Source organism: Cottoperca gobio, chromosome 23 (genome assembly GCF_900634415.1).
Source record: "Cottoperca gobio chromosome 23, fCotGob3.1, whole genome shotgun sequence".
Lineage (NCBI taxonomy): Eukaryota > Metazoa > Chordata > Actinopteri > Perciformes > Bovichtidae > Cottoperca > Cottoperca gobio.
Window position 1 is genome coordinate 5,050,001 of NC_041377.1, and position 17,789 is coordinate 5,067,789.

Consider the following 17,789-nt stretch of genomic DNA (forward strand, 5'->3'; position numbering starts at 1 on the left):
GTCTATATTGACTCTGGCTTGAAAATGACAGATAAACAGTCATAAAACGTTTGCAATAAAACGTCTGAATGCCGACTGCTAAGCACTGTTCACTTCAACAGATCAGGAAAGTTTTACTTCACTGATCTTTTTATCAATAATCAACGTCTCTCACGTTTCAAGTTGCAAGTTGTAAGTAAACCACAAATGATGAGCCTTCCCTTGCAGTTTGAAGCAGTTTCATTGTTACCACAGCTGGAAGCACCACTATGAGTTCTGAAATAATTAGGGGGTAGGGTGGCTAACATTGTAGACTCATAATCAGTCTTTATTTTTCTTCACATTAAACTAGTGTGAGAGCAAAACTAAGACTGGCTTAACTCAACAGACTAGCACAGACTGTGTTTGATTATACGTTTGTGTTTTTACTGTTATTACTGTATAAAATCCATATGATATCTACATGAGAGACTGCCTCCTCCACATGCAGAATACTGCCAACGATTAGATCTTTAGATTGGCAATATCAATATTAATCCGGCTAAATGAGCCGCAGGAACAACAAACAAGATTGGTCTTAACAGAAACAATCCACAGTGATTTCTCGAGGGAGCGGAGCATAATGACATTAATAGACTTCATTTGATTGTAGTCAGTGGATGTTGTTTATTCTCCCTAGTCATCTTATCAGATCATAAATAGATACATAATGCAGCACTGAAACACAATACTGCCACTCAAACTAAAAGCCACATTTACAAGAATATTGCCTATGCAGTAACCTGAACCCTGCATTAAATTATTTATTGATCATGAGCAAAGGAATGATAACAACATCAACAACAAGTGTTTGGTGCAGCTAGTAGTGCCCTGACTGTATACACAGATATAAAACTGTCAATCTGACATTACACAAAGTCCTCGCACCTGACAAAAGGCACATGTACAGTACATCTGATAAAGACCATTTTGCTCTCAGTGTGTGTGTGTGTGTGTGTGTGTGTGTGTGTGTGTGTGTGTGTGTGTGCGTGTGTGTGAGAGAGAGAACGAGAGCATTTCACTCTCTCTGCCTGTGGGAGTGTTTTCCTCTCATGTGCTCACTCACTTTGGCAGCAGAAAAAAAAAAAAAAAAAAAAAGGGCTCGCTGTGGCACACACTGCTGGAGGTCTCTCCAGGGGGTGTTCATGAAACACACACACACACAGGCCCAAAAAACACACGCGCACAGACACGCAGAAGCCCAGACACACACACGGATTCCTGCCGTTCCCCCCCAGCCTGCGCAGCTTTGATGATGCGAGGGAGGCGTCACAGCATGGGGGGCACCATTAGAGTCAAGGACAGACGGGCAAAAGGAGACGACTCATTGGTCCTGACTGACAACTTTCTAGCTCTCTTTTTTTATTTCTATACTGATTAAATGACAGGATATGTACGTGCGTGTCGCATATCTATTTGTAGGTCATGTGTGTAGGTATGTGTGTATACACGTGTGTGTGTGTGCTGTGCTTATCCAATTATTTTTGAATCCCATCTAAGAGAAACGTCTGTCGCTTGCCATCTGCAAAAGATGAGGGTGGCAGACATTAAGGGAGAAGATCAGTGATGGAACTCACATTCTTACACACATGCAGCATGCAGATGCATACACACAAGGAGAGTTGATATTAACACAACCCCTTTTACTCTTTGACCTGTGTGCCATTAAGGGGATAAACAATACATTAAGATACAAGAAAGCAATATGACTTGACATTTTCCGAGGTATTGACAACTACAGCTGTTAAGGACTTCATACAAATCAGAATCTGTTTTGCTTAAAAAGTCCAACACGCCCTACCTCTCAACAGTAAAGAGGAATGAAGAGAAAATGGAGAAAGGTAAGCAAAGGAGAGTATCCTGCAGGGGTGGGATGATGAATGATTCATAACTGAGTAAAAGAGAAGGTCAGTTATTCATTATTTTGCTGCCTCTGGTAGAGGATGAACATCTGCACACGGGGATCTGTCCAGAGAGGAAGATGGAAGGTGACGGGGCAAGAGAGAGATAAACACAAATGGAGGATGAGATTGACTGATTTTGATTTCTTAAGACCCCAAATTGCTTAATGGTGTCATTTTGGAAAGAAACAGTTATAAAAACCCACGTGGATGAAAGTAAAGACAATATTTCAACTACTGAAGAAACAACATCATCATCATGTCCCAGTGCAACTCTTCCCCCAGGTCTCTGCAGTGAAGAAGAATGTGTTCTTAGTCAACTTGCCTTGTTAAATGGAGTCAAGAAAAACAATCATTGCTTAAGGGAAAGACCTCCACTCACCATAGTCAAGGTTAAAAAAGTGTATTTCCATATGCTCTCCGCTCGCAGCTGAGCAAAGAGAGAAGGAACTTTTTCCCACGAGGAGAACACATGGTAATTGTGCGGAAACCCTGCAGCATAGATTAGAGGCCTGTTTCTATTCACTGATGGTCTCTGACACCAACACACACGTTTGAACACAAGCACATCAAAAGTTGGTTGGCTGCAAAGAAAAATAAATGCTCTCCACTAAGACAGCTCTTCACACTGTTCATGATCTCCTGTTTGCAAAGATCCAACAAGGATTCCAGACACACTGGGAAATATTATTAAAAATGTCTAAAATTCATACACAGCAGTCAACAAAAGAAGAGGCTGTCATGCTGGCATTACACCTCAGGCGTCTGTGTGTGTCGGGTAAATATTGTCGGAGTGGATTAGAAGTCCAGTGCTGCGACCAGATGGGTGATAAGACCCTTTCTGCAGCCACCTTCACGGAAAATCACACACACACACACACACACACACACACACACACACACACACACACACCTTAAAAAGTTATACTTCAATCAGAGAATAACAATGTGTGTAACTACACATCCAGAAGGATTCAATCCCACAGGAAGGTGACCAAACCAAACGTCCCCTGAAAAGATTACGCAGCCATGGAAGAAGAGAGACAACTATGTTCACACCACCACGATGAGGAATGAAGGAAAGACGGAAGAAACACTAAGACAAAAAGAAAGAAAGAAAAGAAGAAAGAAGAAGAAGAAAGAAAGAAAAAGCAAAAAGAGGGAGAGGAAAATGAGTTGTTCATACCTGACTGCTTCTGTAATATAAAATCCAATTTGGAGAGGCATAGACGTGAGGCGGGGGGGTGGAGGATGAGATAAGGTGGGGTCCTTTTTCCCTGCCGTACCCTTGTCCCATCTTACACAGTGCATGCTTATGTACACACACACTTGCGCACACACACACACACTAACACTCGTACCAACACACACGTAGTCCGTCATCAGCTCAGCAAACACTAAATAATGAACAATACGGAGGCTGTCCCAGCATGATAAGTGACTGCCCTATCCTTCCCATTAGTGCCACCCGCCAGAATTAATGATAATTATGTCACGTCCCTTCCCGTACTTTTATTGAATTCTTATCTATGAATAAACGAAAAGAGCTAGCTTCAGAGTGAGAGGGAACGGAAGAATTTAAAAAGAGATAGTGACAAAGTCAAGGCCAAATAGGAATATCTGAACATTCTCATTTAATTATTTTACGTCTGACAGAAAAGTTGCGATAGTGCAAGTTCAATGAGCAATCAGAAGTCTGAAGCTCGAGAGTTGTGACCATCGCTGATAAGGCCTGCAGCCCTCTCTGTATCCCTCTAGGAAAGGTGCATCATTTACCAGAGCTCTGCCAGAGGACCAAGATACTGCAGCGAACACGGCTAGGTTTCCCCATAGTACCGTAACACAATAACTACACAGTGAATGAAAGAGCTGTATGAATAGGTGACACGATCATCTACTATGTATATTTTGTCATTTTATTATCAACTGAGGTGTTGAAATTGAATCCTATGCTGTATATGAAGCATATCAACAACAAATACATGTCAAATATCTAAATGCAGATGTCTGTCTGCCAAATAACCACTGCTCTTTAAGAGCATCATCTTGTTAAGATTGATAAGACCATCCAACTTTAGAAATTCAGCTTCATGACGTAAATATGTTAAATATTGAATGAGCTTATTAGAAACAACACATTAAATAAACATGACTGGAAAAAAATGAAGTCTGACATCGGGGAAAACTTTTATATTGCACAAGTATACTCTAGTTTGGATGATAAAAACAAACCTGCAACTGGATCAGCTCCAACAGTCATTAACGGCTTGATCGCTGCTTATGATGTTGATGAAAATATATGAAGAATATTACAAGATGCTTTATTAAGAGATTAAACTTGCTCTTAAAGTGATGAGGATAAAAACATTATGGTTAATAATTAGTGATTAACAAGACCTACATAGAGACTATGTGTTGGACAGACACACACACACACACGGACACACACACACACACACCTCATTTTGATCAGTGATTAATGATGAAAAAGTGATGAATGAGCAGGGAATGAATGAAATGCTTTGAGAGGTCTGATTAGGGAAGGCATTTCTGCACACACATTCGCACAGAGGCAAAGCCAAGGATAATGAGTGTGTGTTTTTGTCAACTCCAGTGGAGAAGGTAATGAGTGTGTGATAATACACTCAAACAAGAACTTAACGAGGCACAGGTAAGACGTGTCGCTGCAAAAGTAGAGCAGCTAAGGATGAGAAGACGTCATATACCTCTGACTGTGACCCTCCATAAACCATCCACACAATGTTTTTTAATCTGCAGTGTATTCTGATCAATAGCTGCTTAATGACCTGAGAGACTAGTAGCAACGTCTCCTGGAAAAAATGTCCCCGATGTAATATTGCTCTATACTGTAATAACACCGTCAGGAGAGGATGTATGGTGTCATGGAGGCTTGTCCCCAGGTGCTTCCAGGATTTAAGCTTCGCCATCATACTCCTGAAATCTGCAGGTGGTGACGTGAAAGCACAAACAAATACTCAGTATTTTCCTGAATAGTAAGAGTTTTGGCAGCCATTAAAGCTTCTCTGTCTGTGCCAAAGTGGGAAAACAAGAAAATGTGGAAAGAAAGTGAGAGGACGGATAATCACATTTTTGGTGCAATGCAACCATCGACAAGCAGAATTCATTTGTCAAAACACAATGATCAGTTTTTCAGTATGAAGAATAAACATAAACAGATGTCTGCGAAGGTGTCAGTTTGTCGGGTGTAGGCGCAAATTTCACAAAGTTTTTGCTTAATCCAACACCTTTAGAGATATCTAGTAAATTGGGGAGAATCCAGTTACTTAGGTGATAAATATCAGCATACATCGTCTGTCAATCACTCTGTACATAGTATTAAGTGATGTTACAGCTTCTTGCCTATATGCATAGATCTGAGAAGTTAATGATTAACATTAACGGAGCTTACATTGAGTTACATTATGATGTGTTCAAGCTCTTTTCAGTAAAAATCCCCCCCCCCCCGCACCTTTCCAACGGGAGAATTGGGGCAAATGCAATCATTTCTGTAACTTTCTGAAACTGACAATCTAACATTCAAACCCATTTCACACAGACATTTTCCAGCTGTGCCGAAGTGAGAAAAGTATGCAGGGTTTGAACTTCTCTCTCTCTCGTCTCTTTTTCATTTGTCACACAACCTTGGTGTTTACAACCAAGCGAAACCTGAATGCCTTCCAGGTTGTCGGAAAGTGTGCTTTTGTATTGTCATATTTACATGATCATTGCGTCTTTCCCTTGGAGTAATGGAAAAACACTGATTGCTCAAGTGCCTCTTTAGTTCATGACCATATACTGTATGTATACATCATGTGTGTTAACTCTGCGTGTCATGACACAAGGTTGCAGAAGTAAAAGTTCCTCTCAGGTCATGTCTTTACATACCCCACAGTTAGGGCCTGACGCAGGTGTCCTGGTGTACTCAACTGCCTGAACTATGTCTGAATTCCCTTTTTCCTAATCACACTGATGACGACAATTATATTAAAAGGTATCAACTACTTCCACATCCCAAGTAATGCTTCCTTTACTTACTGGAGGCATGAGGCAGGTTGGTGAAGAACGTCTTAAGGCGACCGGCAAACCACTCCATGCTCTCGTGAAGGTTGGCCAGAGCCTTCAGGTCACTGACGTCCCGCAGGATCTCATTCTGGGGGATTAATTTATCTCCTAGGTTCCCAGTCAGCACTTCTGACTCCTTAGCAAAAGCCGCCCTGTAGGATGCAGAGGGTGAGAGTTTGTGTTTTTACAAGGATATACAGGATACATGTATAGGATACATTATTTGACCACTCAAACAACGAGCACCCTTAATCAAAAATGACTGCAATCAAAAAAAAAGGGCTACGACAAATATATGTAACGAAAAATCCTATAATCAGTCTACAGTTGTCATAAAATTACAAGTTACTGGTTTGATGGTTGGACTCACAATGTCTGGTCTGCAGAGGCAGTGAGTGGCTTACATAAATTCTATAATAGAAGGCAATTTTCATAAAATAAAACATAATGCATCGCTGAATGGATGTGCAAATGAATGCGCTCCTCGATTTGTAAAGCGTGTTTATTTGAAGAGGGTGAAGGTTTTATAATAATCCCGTGTGTATATGCACAATGCAAAAATGATTTGGGACTGAATTAGGGCCATAAACTCTAAAGTGATGCACAAATGTCCAAGCTAGGTTTGAGTTCCGAGTAAACAGTCGGTGGGAGAGAAAAACAACAGGTGACGGAGAACATTTAGAAGTCGAAAACTAACAGATGGCAGAGATTTACAGGGTGGAAGAAACAAAGACATGGAGATCAAAAATCCCTTTTCCACTATATTTACAAGTTCTGGTGGTTAGGGAAGGAGAATTGACTTCAGTGACTGTCAAGAAAGATGAGGAGAGAGCGGGGAAGCTGGGTAACTAAATTTCAACATCAGAGTCCTGCAAACACATGGCATGTGGACCGGCCTCCGAAGTCAGCAGGATGCCGGCAAGATCAAGATCCTTTGAACAACAAATCGGTAAAAAAAACAAAACAAACACCGGACACACACAGACCTATTGTTTCACTGACATATAGGCATGTATAGTTTATTAATGAGGTTTTCTTAACGCAGTGGGTTGCCAGTCATGCAGAAGCTAATCCCCCTTTCACAGTGATGAAAAAAATCTACGGCTCTCAAATCAAACAGCCTTATGGTCTCTCCCTTGCTATCTCTGAGCTCTTGTACCGTGTGTGTGCGTGTGTGTGTGTGTGTGTGTGTGTGCGTGTGTGTGTGTGTGTGTGTGTGTGTGTGTGTGTGTGTGTGTGTGTGTGTGTGTGTGTGTGTGTGAGAGAGCGGGAGGGAGGGAGTGGGCGCACACAACAGATTGACTTTCTTTGGCCACATAACCAATTTATTTATTTACTTTACTATTCCGCTCCGATGAGCTCCAGTGTTCCCTGAAGAGTGCGCACATTCAAAGGCAATTTCGATAAGACTGGCCCCCCACACCCGCCTGCTCTCCTTATATTTTCCTATTTTGTTCATCCCTCGTTTCCTAACTTCCCCTCAGATAGAGGGTGTTTAAAAGAGCAATCATGACTTATTTTATGGGTGCATCTTAGTAAACAACAGAGGGTTGAACAATATGTGAAAAAAGGAGCAGAGGCGGGAGGGAGGGATTATTTGCGTGATTGCTCAAGTGTGGTGGTGTATGTACAGTGTGCACAAGTCAGCGTTCAGGTTCTTTATGACAGAATTGTGAAGGTGCACACACATGGACATTTATATGAACTAGTACATATGTTTTCTTTGTATTTGTGTGTGTACCGAGTAAAGTCCTCTTCGTCCTCTCTCTTCTGTCGCGTCTGTCTGGGTTGAGCCATATTTGCCCAGTTAGGGAGCGACTGGAGCAGGCGACTGATGTCCTCGTCTTTAGACCAGGACGCACTGATGGTGAGCTTCTCCTCACACTGGACTACACCCCTGAGGACACACAGACATAATGAAATGTAGACACATTCAGAAAGATCACAGCATTTGTCTCTTGTTGCTCTTATCAGACAAAAATAATGACAAGATAATAAGAAGAAACAAGTTTCAGCTGCCTGGATCTTTGCATGTTACCATGTTAAAAAGTTACGGTTAATGTTAATGTTATGCACGTAGCATTTAAGCATTGCTAAAATTCCACAGGGAATTCATTCTGACCTGCTGGTGGCACTAGACATGCAGCAAGTGTAGCTTAAAATGAGTTCACTGCATAATACTAATAGTCATAATGACAGACTAGTTTCATTAATGGTCAGGAAGTTGAACATGAGCAGCTGCTCGGATATATAAAGTAGTATTACTGCAGCTCTGATTTGGAACTAAGAGAAAGTGGGGCAGCCTGCCAAACATCCATTCGCTTTGTGTGTGTATGTCTGGGTTGGAGAAACTGCTTGATTCTGCAATTAATATTATCCTAATGTCTTGTACAGGAGACACAAGCACTCTAGGGTTATACATCCACACACACACACACACGTTTGTGTGTAAATGCCCACAGGAACACAAACGTACACAGCACACACAGATACACACACATAGCCTTTGGCAGCCTCTGTTGGGCTTGTCTTTATCACACCGAGGCCCCGGTGAGACCGGAGCTGACCTGTGACAGAGTCCAGATGGACTCCCAGCAGTCTGTCAGTCTTTTTCCTGCATGTCCTGGCCCGTTCATCATTCCCTCTCTTATCCCTGCATATTCTCTAGCCCCCCCCTTTACCTGGCCAGGTGTTACACAGTCCCAGGGGAGCACAGATGGATGGCCTTTCACAGAACTGATGTGTGTGCTTATTGAGTGTGTGTATAACGCAATAAGAAGCAATTCAAAACTGATTACATATTCCTAAAAATAAACATGCAATGCGGTTAGCCGTTCATAAAAATGTACACGTTAACATTTCCCCACAAAAGCTTTGCCGTTATCAAGACTTAATCCTGCAACAGTGTATCAATGACAATCCACAAAGACACTAAAGCTAAATGTCGTTACAGACTGTATACAATTCAAATAATAAAAATAATGTTCCAAAGTGGATGTTATTCTCCAGTAAAAAGGATTTCTGCAGGTTCCTACTGCGGGTGAGCGAGCCTCCTCCTCCTTTTACCTGTAGGCTGTGTTGCAGATCTCTTTGTAGTCTTTGAGCTTGTCGCAGACCATCTCAAGGAACTGGTTGGAGTAGGCACTCAGGTCTTGCATTAGGCTCATTAGATCCTGGATGGACTTCTCCACTACCACCGTGCTCTGGAGGCAGAAACAGGAGGAGAGCGATGAGCCTTTGGTTGGTTAGTTTTATCTAAACTTTCACAAGAGAAGAACAGACAAAGTAAGAGACAGGAAAATAAAGGAGGGTTGTATACAAGTGGTCAGTCAGATCCAGTCTGCTAAAATAACAGGATGACTCCAGCTTCCCTCGTCTATCTGTCACCTGCGGCTGGACTGATGACTGGTGCTGGAGAGCTTGTCAGAAGTTGTAACACTGCATTGCTGGAATGGATGATTCTTTGTGTGTAAGTGAATCAGTGTGCACATATTTGTGTGTCCTCTGTTGTGCGTGTTCTCAGGCTGAAAGTGAGTGTGTGTGCATTTGTCACAGTGCACCCATCACCAGGAGCCACGGCAGGGCTGTGACAGCAGCCATTACAGATTAGCCACTCCTGTGTGACTAATAGCTGGCCCGGGAACAGCAGAGCAGCTTCATATCCCCAGACACACTCGCACATACGCACAGGGAGCAAACTTTCCAAAACACACACCTTTGAGCAATTCAAGAGCTGTTAAATGAGATTACAACTCAGTAGGTTCCAGTTTGCCCGCCCCTAGCACTTAACCAATCTATCCTACATCTCCAATAATAGTGATAACTTGCTATTAGTGTGGCGATAGTCTTGCCGCACTCGCTATGAAACTCGCCACCAATACGAAAGCTGTACTGTGTGTGAAGCAGAGCAATCCCACACAAAGATACACAGAGAGGGGATCTTAAACATGCGATTTCTATTCATCATTCATAGGTTCTTAATATTCATCTCACTATTCTTCCTATGTAAACTTAGTAAAGAGTTGATTGTTTAGGTGTGAAATGGAAAAATTAATAGCTTTGTCAAAGATGAATAAAAATGGAAATGATCTGCGGTGGGTGCAAACTACTGCAGGAGTACAAGGCTTTGGCAACTAGAGGCTAGTACTTGATTTGTAGTGCTGCCTGCCAGAAACAAGCAGAAAACCGAATAACGGATGAAAAAAAAGTCACGATCTGGTTTAATAGATCAGATTTAGGAGTAAATGTAGCATGTACACATCTCTGTTGTGTTAGTTCTCTGTCATTTGTTTGTATTTGTAGAAACTTCCATAATATTCAAGGCTAGTAGCTGGTGGCCAAGATGGCTGAAAAGACTGTAGGGGGCAGAAGTGACTGTAATGGATCATCAAAAAATATGGAGAGACCCCAAATGCGGTAGAATGATATTAATATTAATAGCTCTTACTCCGTTTCAGTTTTCCCCTTGCTCATTCGGTCACAAGCTGGCAAGCACACACACGCACAAACACACACACACGCACAAACAGCAGCCACTCCACTGAGGGAAGTAATGATCCATAGCAGTGCCCATGCCCATGGAGTGCTAACCAAGGCCTTGTCTCTACCAAGGGAGCACCCTTTACTGTCCATGCCTGACTCCCTGTCAGCCTAGGAAGAAACACATAGACCCCACAGGAGGACTCGCTGACTGCTAGTGTAGGCTGGTGGTACTGTACACCACTTAAACACAGCAAAAAAAAGCAGGGGCAATGACAACATTGACATGTCTGTTACCGTGACTACAGTAACAATGCAGTGATAATAAGAAGCTACTTTTTAATCCCTGAAGGGAAATTCTTTTTTTTTCCACGTGACTACTCCATGGAGGTCAGGTTGTAGGGTCGACATCGCTGAGACAGAGGCATGACTGAATTCTTCAGTCGGAATAAATGAGTCCAGTTTTTATGAACATGAACTTTGCAAGAAATTGATTATTGAGATAAATCAAACTGGATTGATGCAGCACATACAGAGACACAATCCTTTTGGGAGGACTGAACTGCTGACACAGCAACGATTAGAATAAGATCAAGAAAAAACATCAAGTACTGAATTTATAATGTAATGGCATACAAAGGAATAGGGCAAATGTGGATTATCCAAATAACTGATGATGATTTATATCAGATAATAATTCAATTATAATAAAGGTCAAGCCGGGATGTGCTAAATAGTGTAGCCTTAATCCAGCTGCTGGGATTTTACACATTCAAATGTAGAAGATTCATGATGAAAAATGTATGAAATGAAATTCAACATTATAGTATACATAATTTGGGAAAATGTGAATTATAACGGTGGCCCTTCACTCTTTGAGGACATAGAGCTCAATAGCAGGCCAAGCCAGTGAATGGAGAGGAGTAAACAATGGATGCCCGATCCATTACTCCTGCTCTAACAAATGCTCTCGTGCTCAGCTCCCTTGTCTAATTCTCCTCATTTAACACAGCCATTTGTCTTAGGCTGCAGAAATCATTAAAAAGTAATCAAGGGACAGATTGAGAAAGGGAGGGCTGAGAGAGAGAGAGAGAGAGAGAGAGAGAGAGAGAGAGAGAGAGAGAGAGAGAGAGAGAGAGAGAGGTAGTGCTACTTCTCCTCTATCTTACTTGACCGTTACAAAGGAGACAACATCCTCTTCTCTGTCTATGTTCATCTTACTCTCTCCCTCACATATCTCAAGCCTAAAGTTCAACATACTGTACTATCATGTACTGTACATACTCTTGGAATTCTACTTCTTGGTATTACATTACCCCTGAAACGGAGCTTGGTTGCACTTTTGCCTCCACTCTTTTACATCATTACTATGTGAAAGCATGGTCATCAATGAAAATCAGACTTGCGCCTTGCAAATGGAACATTCAACATTTTCCGGGGTAAACTGCTGTCATTTAGAGTGGCATGAAGTCCATGGCGGTTTAATGACGACAACAACCAGACACTCCAGTCCTCGCACTCAAGAGTGGCGCCTCGGCGGGGAAAAGCCGTTAATGCGCTGCCATCACGACAGAAACCACGCTGAGCAGGTGCTAAAAGTAGTTATTTCATTTGATGGAGTGAGTAAAAAGCTAAATAATACAGCAAAAGTGCAGAGATGTAATCGCTACACTCATGTGTGTTGCTGTATTCTGCTTGTCTAAAGGCATCCTGAGGTATACAGGAAGCGACGGAGAGCATTTTATTTACTTAAGGTCACTTGGACTATCTAAGTGCATGTTGTGTGTGGACGGCACTTTGTTTTATATGGTTTCTGTGATGGGTGAAAGCTGTTGAAGTGGAGTGGGGGGGCCCGAGGGCCTCAGGCTTCAATCGGAAACGGATCATGGATTTTCCCTATTAAGAAAGGGGGGGGGGGGGGGTCCCCCTTAAGGTTGCTCAGGGTTCAGAGTGTTTAACCCTGTGCTCTTTTGCCATTTCACTCAGACTCTGACCCCAAACCGCTGACTCGTGTAATGCCTATGCCATGCCATGCCATTCACATGACTGACCGAGGGTTGCCAAAATAATACATACTCAGCGGTGCGTATACACAACTGCACACACCCACGCAAACAAGAACACATGCAAAGATAACCTCTGTCTCCCCCCTTTATCAACACACACACACACACACACACACACACACACCCTCTCCTGAGTAAAGGGGGAGCTGGGCATGAGTGGGACATTGTCTTGACAGATCATTCATCAACGTCAGAGTCGAGAAACACTCTGAAAACTCCCCTGACGCACACCGGATGGCAGTCACACTTGTGCCTGCTCAACCAGGACACATGCTTCTTTGTAAGTGTGTGTGCATGGCAATGGGTTTGCATTCAAGTTTGTTTAAGCTTTGACAACTAGGTAGTGTGCTTTTGTCTACTGAAGTGTGTAACATGTCACCCAAAAAACATGGCAATCTCACACACACACACACACACACACACACACACACACACACACACACACACACACACACACACACACACACACACACACACACACACACACACACACACACACACACACACAGTTTATGACCTGGAAGACACCAATCAAGTGCTGTCACCTGTAATCAACTACATTAATCATCCCTCTTAATGGACTGCAGTAGGCTATATATTATAACCTGCATATGTATTTGCATAGCAAGCCCATCATATTCATCAAGCTTGGGGTAACATCTGAGGTAGGCAAATTGAATACAAGATGTCACCGTGGCTGTCTATCTTTAAATGATCTATTTTGTACAAAAATCATGATGTTCACAGAATGACATTAAAAACGTATTTAGATGAAAGTAAAGACGTATACATAGCTTCTGAGTAATTAAAGGAACACATCTTCTCTTTCACCTCCGCCATCATCTCCTCTAATGCGAAAGCGTAATGCAGAGTTTGTAAGTGCTCTAATTGAGAGATGAGGAGCAATATCACACTTGGCTGATTACAGATGGGCTTCCATATTACACACACCCTATTCACACCCACACTAAAGCAGGGGGAAATGTGGAGCTTCTGCATATACTAATCCCAGGAATCACGCAAGAGCTCAGATTTGATTCCACGAAGTAGCCCAAAAGTACATTTTACTCATTGCTCCATGATTTCCTTGGTGTTCACTGTCCCTGCCTTCTGGTGGATATGAGAGGGATGATGATTATTTTTCTCTTATTATCAATTATTCTGAATTATTAATCTGAGTTAAGCATCACTGGTTTGAGAGAGTGAATAAAAATCTGTATATGTGAGTGAAAAGGATATTATAAAGCAGTTTAATGCGTTCTGTGAGGGGGGTATGTTTCTCTCTGTGCCCCATTAGGCCCATATGGAGCCATTGTATTGGCGCACATACACACACACGCATGTGCACACTACAATGTGTGGGCTCACAGCAACACTAAGATTGTAATATGCAAAACCATAGCTTTAACTTGCTTCTAAAAAATTCAAGCTGTAACTTTTATTAGGAGCCTACAGCCAAAACCATATTTCCTACCTTCTTTCAAACCAAAGGGCATGTTTGTGGTAGAGCTGACATTTCAACTTCTCTCTCTCTCTCTCTCTCTCTCTCTCTCTCTAACTCGCTCACTCCTAAGGCAAAGATTATGTCTAGTTACACACAGAGACTCTGTCAGCGGTAGCACGGCATGGTGTGAACCTGTACTACCTTAGGCTGCAGTGGGTGAGGCCGTTTTCTTCGCTAATTTAAATGCTTTATCCTTCACTACACACACAGCCAAGCACACAGACATATATATAATATATATATATCATATTGATATACATTTATAAACAGCATGAACAAAGCACAGCTGTGTCACATTTCTGAGGAAGGAACATTTCCATGGCAGAGGCAGGTTGGAGACCCAGGGCAGCTGGGCGCCAGCCTCAGGAGTGTATGTGTTTGGTGTGAGATAACAAGGCGAAGGTGGGTGGTAGGGATTGTTACACCTTGAGCGGTGAGGAAGGAGGTGGAAGAGAAAAAGGTTTTGAGGTGAGATAGTCTCAAAAAACATCTCAAATGTATCAGGATTTTAGTGCATTAAGAAGAAAGAAAAAGTCTTTGACATTATTGGACCAGAGCAAATAGTTTATCAAAAAGAACCTTTACATATTGTAGTGTGTTATAATATGACAATGGTATGACTAAACTAGCCTGTGTATTTTAGTATCTTTAAATATAAACACTACAATTACAAGTCGCAAATAGCATTTCCAATTTGCTCAGCCAACCTTTGTATAGATCAAAGTTATAATAACATAACATGAACATGCATATCTTAAAGAGTTGCAGATTGGTGGCTGTGGCTTTGGGAGAAGGGTATGAGGACAGAAGAACTAAGAGAGCCAGGACACGTATCCCTCCATTCTTACAACCTCTTCTTGACCTTTTAAGAACACGAGAGGGGATCTGACCAGTTTGAGAAACTGCACATCATCGCAGTGCAAGTAAAGCCAAGATGAGAACATAAAATCAAATGTCTGGAAACGACCACACTGCCTTAGTGATTACAACTTTGTCTCTCTTGATAGAGGAGCAAACGGAGATTGGAGGGAGTCAATTCAAGTGCAGCTAAAATTGCTGCGAGTAAGAGTGCGACTTTCTTTATTCGAGTGCATCATTCCTTGATAATTCTTAACAGCTGTAAAATTGTCAACTGGATGCTTAGGCACTATCCATTTCACGACAGAAACTCTAGTATAGGGCTCAAGAAAACATTTGGATCAAATGGAAAAGCTTTTCGATTATTTATTTTACGGTGAAAAGACCTATTTTGTAAGAATGAATGTCGGTGTTGTGCAGTTTCCTTGGGATTCTCTTTTTTTACTAATAAACATGGGAATTGGCTTTTGGTATTGTTTATGATAATGTTCGGGGTGCGCGTGTATCTGTGTGGGGGTAGTGCAAGTGTGCATACAAAGCACCCTAATACCCTCCTTCCTCCTACTCCCACTTGTGTCCCAATCACCGGGCACGGCTGATGCAGTTAACAGGTGTGTTGTGATTGCTGTCTGTTGATGGGAGCAGGGTCTCCTTAATAAAGAACCCCCCCCCCCACACACACACACTCAGACACACACATGCTCTAATCTGCACTGCGTGTGTGTGTGTGGGTGTGGGTTGGGTGTTTGTGGCAGGGAGGGGGGGGGGGGGGAGGGGAAGGGTGAGGCAGCAGGAAGCCAATCACCAGGAAGAGCCCCCCGCAAATAAACATTGCCTACACACATCATCACAAATAAAAAGGTCAGTGTCATTACAGTTTCTGTATGTGGATGTGCGAGTGTGGCATGCACAAGTAACACATGTATATGGGTGTATGTCTGTTTCCACCCTCCTCTCTCACAAAGCTACACGTGAATAGGAAATACTAAAGGTCAAGTCATTAGCAGGCCATTGGCAGCTCAACATATCTGCAATACAGTGAGCGTTCTGCCAGCTGACGCACAGTGAATAAAATAGTCTTTATGTGGCTCCAGGACAAGTTTTGTGCGCATACAAACACCCCAAAACAGGCAAATACATGCACGTATGAATAATGAATGCGGGGACACGTACTGCACACACACCAACACACACACACAAACACACACACACACACACACACACACACACACACACACACTAGTTAGCAGCTATTGTTTGGAGACACTGGGGACAAAGCTGAATGACACTTAACTGGAAAGAGAGGACCAATGTGAAATGTAATTATGGCTATGGTGTGGTCTTGGCTGATGAAGTAAACAAGCAGCACACAAACAATTCATCCGCACTTATGTACTCCCTCACAAACACGGCATACGAGTGGGCACGCAGCTGTCTTCTGGACGGAGAAATGTGGTCGCATATTTGTTGTTTTGGTGAGTTTGTCCTAATGCGCTTGTGTGAAGCTGCATGTGTACATGGTGTGTATGCTTGTATGTTAGTGTGTCACAAAGTGAGCGTGTAAAGGGGACATGGGGGGGGGTTCTACCAAGATTAATGGAGCCAATCTCCAGAGCTATCCAGCAGAGTGACCATACCCTCCGTATCCTACTTTCTTCTTCTATTCCCCATCTCTCTCCCCCTCTTTCCTTTTCCCTCGATATAAACTCTAATTAAATGAATCAATCAGTGGCAACACCAAAGCTGGACAGATAGCATCGCACTGCTAGGGCTACCAGCGTATATGTTCATGTGTTACTCTGCTCCAGCACCATGGGGGGGGGGGAAGAAAAAGGAAAGGAAAAACAAGAATAAAAAATCAATATCTACGGTCACTATAGATGAAAGGACGAGAGCGACAAAGACTAAGCTAGCAAGAAATAAAGCCAGATAACAAATAAGCAAAAAAAAAAAGAAACAACATAAAGAAATATAAAGACGACTTGGATTTGTGGCTTGGTTGCCTTTCTCCTTCTTTAACACCACTGCTCCACTTATCAGCCCAGGCTATGCCATCACACACATGAATGGACGTTAACCTTTCCCACTGAACTATATACTGTCCCAGTCAGCCCTTATCTCAAGCGCCGAGTGGACAATATATATCCAGTGTCAGGCTCATAATCCTATCATTATTATGTAATATATGTACATGACACATAAATGCAGTATTCAACACCGCTGGTGAATAGTGATAGGCAAGTCATTGCCCATATCGATAGTACTTATTAACATAAGCCCAGACTGCATGTGTATATGCTTATTATGGGCTGTTCAGGATAACCTAAAGCCTCATACTCACCTTGACTCCTGTGCAGTGTTTCCACATAGTCACTTTGTCTATTTCTACTAGTGAGATATCACTGACAAAGGGTGAAAGAGTTCATACAACATAAATGTATTTAATGATATGGGTCCACTTCACAAGTTAATGCTATGGAAATGCATCTATAAATATTCCCATCATGCTGCGAGGGGGTAGCAAAAAATAGACCAGAGGTAAACCTATCTCATATCATAGAGCAGAAGGTCAGAATATAATATGAAATTCATGTAGATGTACGTACATGTAAAAGCAGCCATACAGCGATGGCTTACCAACTGTGTGTCCATGAGTCTTAAAATATATCTATATGCACTGGCATATGCATATGCACCATTACATTTCTGTGAAACTCCTGAGCTCTATTCCAGAACATACACACCACACATGCTAAACGCTAATGTCCTCCTCCAATATTGCAAACGTCAAAGCGTGCTTCAGTGGTCGCGGAGAGCAGATGCGTCTATAAAACGTGCTCTCCTATGGTTTTCGTATGTGGCTCCAGCCAAGGTGTATGA

The 17,789-nt window shown here is 42.3% G+C and overlaps 1 protein-coding gene across 1 annotated transcript in view; it reads right to left on the minus strand.

Moving 5' to 3' along the window:
* The window catches only part of exoc4 (exocyst complex component 4), a 102,548-nt gene that overhangs the window by 17,796 nt on the left and 66,963 nt on the right, over window positions 1-17,789 (minus strand). Inside the window, exons 14-16 of the mRNA XM_029462154.1 lie at window positions 9,069-9,205; window positions 7,744-7,899; window positions 5,976-6,154 (exon numbers count right to left, since the gene is read on the minus strand). Coding sequence (XP_029318014.1) covers window positions 5,976-6,154; window positions 7,744-7,899; window positions 9,069-9,205 — 472 coding nt within the window. The remainder of the gene's footprint in view (window positions 1-5,975; window positions 6,155-7,743; window positions 7,900-9,068; window positions 9,206-17,789) is intronic.